Below are 9385 nucleotides of genomic sequence, written 5' to 3' on the forward strand. Positions count from 1 at the left end.
CGACTCAGCTACAAGGTCATCAGACGGGAGCAGGCCGTGGGAACTGAAGATGTTAAAGTCACGGCAATGAACATGTACAAGTACAAGGAAAGTTTACGTTTATACAAACGTTGGCCGTGTAGCACTTATATTTTAAACAGAGTTAACCGACTGGAGGTTAATGTGAAGTGCTCGATTTCTATCCCATATGAGGAAGGTGGGAATGCTTCAATTTTATAAATTATAGGCAGATTACAGTAATCATTACTCCTCTTAAATTTACCGAAATAAAACTTGTAGATCCTTGCTTGTCTTTTAGTCATTCAGTTTGTTACTGTGCTGTCTACTTTGGCTAAGTTAAATTTTCTCTTTTAGCTGCTTCGTCAAATTGGCTTCAGGATGCAGTGAATGATTTTGGTCATAGGTGAGACTCTGAAATTAACATCACCGTAAATTTAAAGTATGTAAAGGAAGGAAGTCTTAACCGTGCCATTATTTGAGCTTTTTTTTTTTTTAAGGACATTGGTCAGAATATACCTGACTGACAGAAATTACATAACATTAAAAATTCTAAAAAAAAAAAAAGCCTATTCAAACGTTTTTGGAATATAATTGGTGCGGAGCGAGCAAGTTCTTAGAGAGCAAAGTCAGTCTTCCTTCTTACGCTAAATTACGAGCGGAAACTACGAATGTGGAAGCGAGATAGTGATTTACAGGAGTCCACAATGGCCGATGGAGACCTTAACAAAGAAAATTTGTCCCAGTATGACTCGGCAACTAAAGCGGCGGACGTTCTGCGCCATTCATTTTCAGTCAATAAACAGGCAGCTCCTGCCTTATCTCGCTAGAACAGATCTCCTCACTGACTTAAGCGATTCAGAATCTGACAGAGAGAGTGGTGGAAAGCCCTAATGCAACAAAGGGCAAAACTACGAAGGGAAAAGCCACTGCAATTAAACGGAAAGGCAAAATGAGCGAGAGCTCCATTCCCACCAAAAAGCTCTGTCCTGACATCGGCTCCATGAGCGAAGACTTGAGCGACTCTGAGTTTGAAAATCTTTTGAACCAGGTGATGAACTCCGAACCACCTACCTCAGCTGACAGTAGAGGTCAGCAGGACAAACACTCTCCTAATAGTGATGATGATGAAGATTTGCATGAGCTGACTAAAGAATATGAGTCCGAGGACTCTGTTGGAGCTGCACTGAAAAGTGAACAGCTCGCAAAGCTCATACAGAAGATGTTCAGGAGCAAAATAGTGGAGCCATCCCTAAAAGAAAAACTGGAGAGACCGGTCCGCCCAGAAAACTGGGCTTACGCCAAGGTAACGCGCTGCAGCACAGGCATATGGAGGAAATTTCGAGGAAATGTGACATGCACATGGCAAAAATTCAGCAAGCCCTTGTGAAAGGTATTATTCCCATAGCGCAGGTTGCATGTACTGCTATGGGTGCAAAGTCAATGAATCAAGATGAGATTCAGCTTGTAAAAATGAGATGCCTGGAAGCGTTATCCTTGGTCAGTCATGTGAATTATGAGCTCAATATCCAAAGAAGGTTCCTGACTTTTGAAGCGGAGAGAGCTTCCTTGGCCTTACCCATTGAGTTGGAAAATATTTTTTCGATAGAAATTAAGTTAATTGCGTATCTGATCCAACGTACACGGACAGTTTGTCCATGATTGCTTGAACACTGTGTTCTCGCTGCTCGAAGTTTGCTTCACAGATTTTTCAAACTTTTCGTCTTGAAGAAGAAATAGGAATTGGCAAAACCTACACTTATCGTTTGCTGCAGTTCTTGCCAGTTTGCTTACATTTTTAACCGCTTTTTTGGGGGTGCAAGTAGACGCTCCAGAGCAAGTTTGTTTTCAACTGCACGGTCAAGTGATTGACAGCTTTATTACGGTCTCTTACTTTATTGGTCAATTATTGTGGCGTGACATGTAACCGGAAGTTCAACAGAAAGTGGGCAGCTACTGAGAAAAGATTAGTTTTCCGGCAGGCAGTTTTCCTTACCCTCTCTTTCCCGCTCCCACCCCTTCGTTTTGGCCACCCGGCCCAGACCTATCCCTCGCTCTTCCAATATGGCGTCTGATACTTGATTCACGCAACAACAACATCTCCCGCCTGCGAGCAGGCCGCTAAAAGAGACCATACTCCTCTTAAAATCATTTGGGTTCTTTATTCATGAAACTAAGTCTAATCTTGAACCCTCTCAGGAGGTAAAATCTCTGAGGTTCTTGATCAACTCAGTAAGGATGAATGTCAGTATGACTTCTGACAAAGCTGATAAAGTAAGTCACGCTTGTTATGCATTGTTTAAGAAGGACCCTGTCCCTGTAAGAACAGTGGCCGCAGTGGTAGGGCTTATGGTCGAAAATTTTCCAGGGGTATCCTATGGTCCATTGTATTATCGGCAACTAGAGAAAACAGCAGTTTTCACTAATATACCGATTGAAGACAGAAAAATTGAAATAACTAGACACTCGATGAGCGTACACTGGGTTGCCTGTGGTAGGTGTTACTCAAAAACATAAGGGACTGAGTTGGGTGGTGTTGAACTGCAGCGTTCCAGTCAATTTTTTCAAGTCGGGGGTCATCAAGACCATTTAAGGGGTCACCCAGCAGAGGCCCTTTGGCTCACGTGTTCATAGGACGAACTCATGGTAAATTCACAAAGGTTGGAAATCTCAGAAAAACCTTTTTATCGAATAATTTATTGAAACAAACAACGTATTTGCTCCTGATGTGACGTTAAACCATTCAGGGGAGTGACCTTCAATCACCACTCGCTGTTTCCTTTAGGCAAGGAAATCGCGCAACCAATAATAATAGGTGACCTCGAACACCATAGCATTGAAGCTTGTAGTGAAGATGAACATGACAGATTTTGTCAAAAGCCTTGGCAAAATCCAAAAACTCCGCGTCAACGGTCCCGAGATTATCTAAAGTATTAAACCAGTCGTGGAGCAACTGAAGCAGCTGGGTGACACAAGATCTTCCTGGTAGGAAGCCATGTTGTTTATCGCTTAATATTCGGAAGTCGGTTAAATACTTTAGGATATGCTTGTGTAGCAGACACTCCAACATTTTGTCAACAACGCTAGTCAGCGAAATCGGACGGTAGTCATGAGCCAGGGTTTTGGTACGACATTTTCTTCTTTCCATTCTTTTGAGATTTTTCCTAGAGACAATGACTAATTAAATAAATATGCCAGGGGTGACGCCAAAGTCGTGACACATTCCTTAAACATTCTGGGAGGAATATTGTCAGGGCCAGAAGCTTTACTGACATCTAATAAATGAAGCAGTTTTGCCACCTTCTCCTTACTACATGACAAGTCGCTGGTGACACATTCGGTTAGATGTGTCGGCCACTGATGTTCATTTATATTAACAGAGTCCGACACGTTTCTAAGGAAAACAGACTGAAAGAATACGTTAAATAGGTCGGCTTTTGCGGGGGGTGAGTGCGCTCTTTTCCCTTCATATTCAAAACAACTAGCCACATTACTAATTCCCGTGCGCGCTTTAACAAAGGACCAGAATTTGTTAGGACTGAAACTCAGGGAAGCTGTTAAATCATTAACATAGTTCTTCTGAGGCATTGTTAATTTATGGGACATCCGTTGTCCCCTACAACATTCACAAAGCACAGATGTCGTTGTTGCAACATAAGCCTTGCTCTTTGGACCACTCTGTCGTTTATTTTGGTCCTCTGGTGTTCATCCATGAGTTTTTGTTTGCAAAGTCAGTTAATCACTCATTAATTGTTAATGAACTGGTCTGTCCACCATATTGTTCCTTGAGCATGGCCTTTAGTCTCCGATGGCTTTTCAGTTGTGTGGACAACTCTGTTCTAGCTCTTAGTTGTCCAAAAAAAAGAATTCTGAAAAATTAATTTTAAAACCGCAAAAATCGCTTTCTTTGTCTCTCGCCATAATCTGCGCGCGAAAAATGATTGACGTATCATGTCAATCACACGCGAGAGGATTGGGTGTCAATCGACAGCTTAGCACGTGCCCGAACGCTGATTGGCTCAGCATAATTGGCTTTCAAGTAGGAGGCGGAGTTATTCAACAGACCGTAAACTGCACGATAAATCCTCAAGCTGGACTTGCAAGGGTTTTGTTTTGAGGCCAAAATTACAACTTCTCGGACCTCCTGTCCCCACTGGTTTTGATAGATGATTGTACTACTCCAAATACCGTGTGAGAAATTTTTCGTTTGTCTTCGGAGACTGGTTTTATGGCACTTTTTCTGCCTAAATTAAGTATGAGATGAGAGTTTCGACTTTGGTGCGTGATGTTTCCTTCAATTCTTAACATATCAAAAATTCCTCACGCGGTATTGGAGTGCATTCTTCTGTGACTACGATGCAACAAAGTGCGGTTGTTTTGCAATAAAGTGAAGGGGCAGGAGCTTCTGCAGGAGACTCGGTTGTTCTGAGTTTGAGACGTCAAAATTAAAAGGCAATATTAAATTATAAAAAAAATAAAACTTTATTCAAGTAATTCAATCTATTAGCTTTAATCAGAAACCCATAAGGGTTGAAACGTGTAACGGCCCCTTGTGTGCTGGGAAACAAGCTTCTGAATATTCAATTTACTAAGTACCATATTTGGAACAACAAGAGCGAGGGGTTTCCAAATATGGTACTTAGCACTGAAACATTCAACCAATCAGTTCGCACTGAATATTCGGAAGCTGTGAACGCGCGTTACACGTTTCAACCATTATGGGTTTCTGCTTTAATATAGTTTGACCCTATACAAAAAATAGCGGCATGACAATTTTTTTTTCCGCGGACTCCTCATTTTCTTTTACCGAGACCTTAATAACGTCCGCGTCGGTTGCTCAGACTCAGCGAATATATGAAGTCCCTGTATTGCACTTTATCTCTTCCCGATGAGATGCAATGCAATGCAATACAAGTTGCTTTGATTGATAGGAGTCGTGTTGGTTATGAGGCTTGTGGATTATTCTTGAGTATTGAAAGGTAAAACCAGAGCTTGACAATTTGGCAAACCTTGTTGAGAGAAAACTGCTTGATTAACCCTTTCTGCCCCGTGGGGTTCCCTATTGACGAGTAAAATCGTCTGGCGTGAGACAGAGTAAAATCTATAAGTGGCACTATTGGGAGTTAAAGGGTTAAGCAAATGATTGCACACTGCACTTGACAAAGAGCTTGTAAAACAATGTTTACTTTATTGCAAGCCTTCAAGCAGACACGCCAACTCTTTGGGGACCTATTTTATAACATTCTGCAGCCCCTTTGGCGAACTGGAAATGGTGAACACAGTAAAGAGAATGATGACTGGACACTGCCAATGAAACTGTCTTAAAATTTCTAATATAATTATGTGCATAAACATTTCAATTAAGGGATTAAGGCAATCATCCTCACTCACCCCTTAGATTATAATAAATTTTGCCACCAGGCTTTTGACTTTGACGGTGTTTTATTGGATAAAAAGCTCGTTTCACTGATTTAAGTCTTGTGTGTAATAAGGCTCATGGATTATTTTTGCATGTTTAAGACTAAAAGCAGAGCTTGACTATGTGGACTCGCATTCTTTTCATTGAAAGTGAACCATCTTTATTAAAATTACAGTATCTGTGGTTTTGCGCCATTCCTAAGCCAAGTTCTTGTCCAGAAGTTCAACCCAATTGCTCTTGTGGGAATAGCAGGTGCCGCCTTAGTCATCACCACAGATGCTTTGATTTCTTACAAGTGAGTAAAATAGCTTGTGCTAAAAAGTCGTTTTCGTATCCAGTCACAAGGTCATACTTATTAAGGCAATCAATGAATAAAAAATGAATAAAATGTAAGGTTTGTAAAATCTGTCACCAATCCATAAAATGTCTGTAAACATTACAATTACAATTTGTGAAGGAAATGTTTTAGCACTACCTAAGTTCGCATATTAATGATATCAAGATGTAAACAATTTTGTCAACTGAAATCAGCCAAAAAGTTACGTACAACAAAGCAAACTGACTGACACAATCTGCTCTTAGTAGATTTTTCTGCCTTTTTCAGTAGCTGTAGCTTTGTTGTTGTTTGTTTTGTTTTCTTTTTTGCAGTAACTCGTTTGTCGCAGACAGCTTGTGTGCAATAGTTGCTGCATTTATGATGTGGGCCACCATGTTGCCACTTGGTATATGTAGTGGGCAAATTCTCCTGCAGGTAATGAGCAGAAGTAATGTTTGCAACAGAGTTGGTAATTGCCCAATTTTTCTTTCCCTCCTAACGTACTGAACAACTTTAGTATTCATTGGATAAATTATATGAAACAAGAATTAATTTTATTCCTATAAAAAAGTAATAAACCTTAAAGATTGTAAACCTTAATGATAAGAGGAGAACTAGTAAAGTTTATTGAGTGTCAGCTTTTGGGTAATGAATTATACAAGTTGCGACCTTAACAACTGAAGGTTCGGGACACGATAATCTTGTGCTTACGAGGTCAAAGAACACTCTTGTAATTGGGTGAACTCAAAACAAATCTAATTCCAATTGTTCCGGGAAGGAGTAAACATGATGTGTGCATTCCATCTTTCCATCTTCCTACTTTCTTAATGCTACTGTTTTTGCTTGCATTTATCCTGCAACTCTTGTCTACTTTAATGCAGACGTGTACAGCTGATACAATGAGTCAAATAGACAAGTGTCTTCGTGAGGTACGTTTTGAAGAGTGTTTCCCATGCAATTTAACTCTTGATCGTTTAATTCTAATCGATAGAAAATGAGAAGTTATTTTTCAAAAACGAGTGCGAGTGCTTCGTTGGATTTCCAAACGCAAGTCCAAACTTTTTTGTACACCTTATACACCTCAGAAGTTTGTGAGAGCTGTGAGCAAGCACTCGTTTCCTTGTCGGGTAGAGAGTGCAAACAGCAGATGTATACCCCCGAAAAGCTGGGAGGAGGAAGAAGATTGTGTGGCCAGTGCTGTTCCGAATTCTACACATTATAGAAACAAATGAGCAACTCGTATTTTCTAAGATTAGAATTTTAATTCAGAGCCATTTTGGACTTGATTTGATGATGAAAGTTACGGGTAAAAGCATATTATTCTAAGACAACGTTTCGGTGTCCTCATGACACCATCATCAGGTCAAAATATAATAAACAGATAACAAGAATATTAATGTTCAAGTTCAAGTTCAAGTTCAACGTCCCTAAAGGCTGGGTGAAGAGTTTTGCTTTTATCGAATCACTTTGAATATTTAGACACGGTTTGTGCTCGCGAATAAGGAACATCTCGTATAGAAGACAGTCAAATTTGCAGGAGCATTTCTTTGCGAAACATGTTAGATGTTATTGTTCTTGATTGGTGTTGACTTTGTGTGTGATTGAATATTGATCCAGATCTTTTATGCTCATCGATTCGTTGGTAGAGATGCCGACGCGTGTAACCAACAAAGCTGGCATCACACCAGCCACATTCAAATTTGTAAACTACTGATTGTTCGTTGATCAACGGGGGCTTGATTTCTCATTGTTTAAGATCTTCTCCAACTTTTCGAGAAACGAAGACTGGGCATAAGTCGATGTTTAACATCTTACCAAGATCCTTCAACTGTTTGCGCACAGATTCAGCTGATTTTTGAACGGTAGAACAATTCGTACTGATTGCAGGTCAGGTGTAGATTTGCGTGGAGGTACTGGTATATGATTTTACCCGTAATTTTCATCATCAAATCGATAACATTATGATATTCTAAAAAACGTGTTTTATTCATTTGTTTTTGTTGTTTTTCAGGCATCAACCTTAGATGGGGTTCTGGAATTTAGAAATGAGCACTTCTGGACAGTTTCCTTTGGGAGATTGGTGAGTCACTTTTGTAGCATTCATGGATTTGTGTCTGTTTTGCAATCAAAGTTTCAGTGGTGGTAATTTGTTAAAATGCTGGCTGGTGCACAGTGGTTGGTTATAGCCTTGATGGTAGGATTCAGCACTTCGATTTTTGACCTCCAGTTCGATGCTTGAGATTCAGTTCCTCCTTGCACATTCTTCCAAATTCAACAACCATTTGCTTTACTGAATTCTGTATGCCTCCAAATGAAACCGATAGGAAAACGGACAGCAAATAAATAGAGAAACCGCAAGACAGAAGACATAGCTGTCTTGCCCTGGCAGAAAGGACCTTACAATATTGACTGAACTTTATTTAACCTCCGTTTATAGGCAGGATCCTTGCATGTGAGAATAAGAAGGGATGCTAGTGAACAGGTAAATAATTTTTGCAGTGTTAAGATCAGTCAGCAAAGTAAGTTTTGTTGAAAAGAGATGTTGATACCTCTATTCTCTGACATTAAATATTCGTCAGAAACGACCACTTGCGTTAACTTGAAGTGCTACGTTTGTTGCAGATGGTGCTTGCCCATGTGACTAACAAGTTATCAAATCATGTTACCCACCTCACAGTGCAGGTTTTTAAGGATGACTGGATACGATCCTCGAGTGGCTCAAAACTCAACATATCAAGTCTGTCTCCATCACTGCACCAAGGCACAGCATTACCAAAGAATCCCAGCAGTCCTCTGCTTATGAAGACGGCTTCTCGAGGGGACTTGAGTCTTCCTGCCAGCGTTTCTTATCCTCGTAAAACATCATAATGAAAATGAAATGTGGAATTTTTGTTTGTATTCATGTAAATTCATCCCGGATCAGTGGTTTCTGTTGTAACTGATTCCTGTGAAGGGGCACCAAGTAATCTATTCAAGTTTAAGATTGCTGCAGAGGGTTTTTTTGAAAATCGCATTAAAAGATTGTCATTTCCCAGGTACGAACAGCACAATACTTGGCATTGTCCTTGCGTGGTTTCCAACCATCTTCTTTATTTATGTATTTGTCTATTTCTTTACCTGACAGTTGGCACCAAAACCAAGGATACATTCCCTTCTCATCCATAAGAGCTTTCCTGGAAAAACCTTACATTTTTTCAGTATTTTAAACGTAATAGTAAATATTTGAAATTGATAGGATGGAATGAAATGTTCATTTAATGGAATAAATATGACAGCAGTTAAACCAACGAATGTGCACCTTTTTGCTCTTACGTGTAGAACTTCAGCCCTCCAGCTTTATTTTTTTATGTTGATTCCCTGGTAATGGCCTACAATCCTGATTCACTGTGAAGTTGAATTTCGAATGTGAAATTACAAAGGCTACAGTCACAGTGCTTGGGGAAGGATCCTTAAGTCGGGTTAAGGTGGCTGAAGTTCTAGGGTTTGCCCGAGCAAAATTTAACAATTGTTTCCTTTGTGTCGAAGTGGAGGACGTGATAATCGAGATGGGACAAAAAGTCAGCAAAAGAGAAGAGAGAGGAAAGTGTGTATGATGAAACCTTGCATAATGGTGTAGCCTTTTTGCACTGCCTTGCCCACCCCTGGGGTGAACC

At 40.1% G+C, this 9385-nt stretch overlaps 1 protein-coding gene across 1 annotated transcript in view; it reads left to right on the plus strand.

Annotated features, from left to right (window-relative positions):
- Positions 1-9019, plus strand: part of LOC138026085 (zinc transporter 6-like) — a 30638-nt gene extending 21619 nt beyond the window's left edge. Inside the window, exons 10-16 of the mRNA XM_068873274.1 lie at positions 355-403; positions 5592-5711; positions 6065-6167; positions 6614-6661; positions 7744-7812; positions 8170-8214; positions 8355-9019. Coding sequence (XP_068729375.1) covers positions 355-403; positions 5592-5711; positions 6065-6167; positions 6614-6661; positions 7744-7812; positions 8170-8214; positions 8355-8600 — 680 coding nt within the window. The 3' untranslated portion in view covers positions 8601-9019. The remainder of the gene's footprint in view (positions 1-354; positions 404-5591; positions 5712-6064; positions 6168-6613; positions 6662-7743; positions 7813-8169; positions 8215-8354) is intronic.
- Positions 9020-9385: the final 366 nt, after the last annotated feature.

This window comes from Montipora capricornis, chromosome 12 (assembly GCF_036669925.1).
Source record: "Montipora capricornis isolate CH-2021 chromosome 12, ASM3666992v2, whole genome shotgun sequence".
NCBI classification, from domain to species: Eukaryota; Metazoa; Cnidaria; class Anthozoa; order Scleractinia; family Acroporidae; genus Montipora; species Montipora capricornis.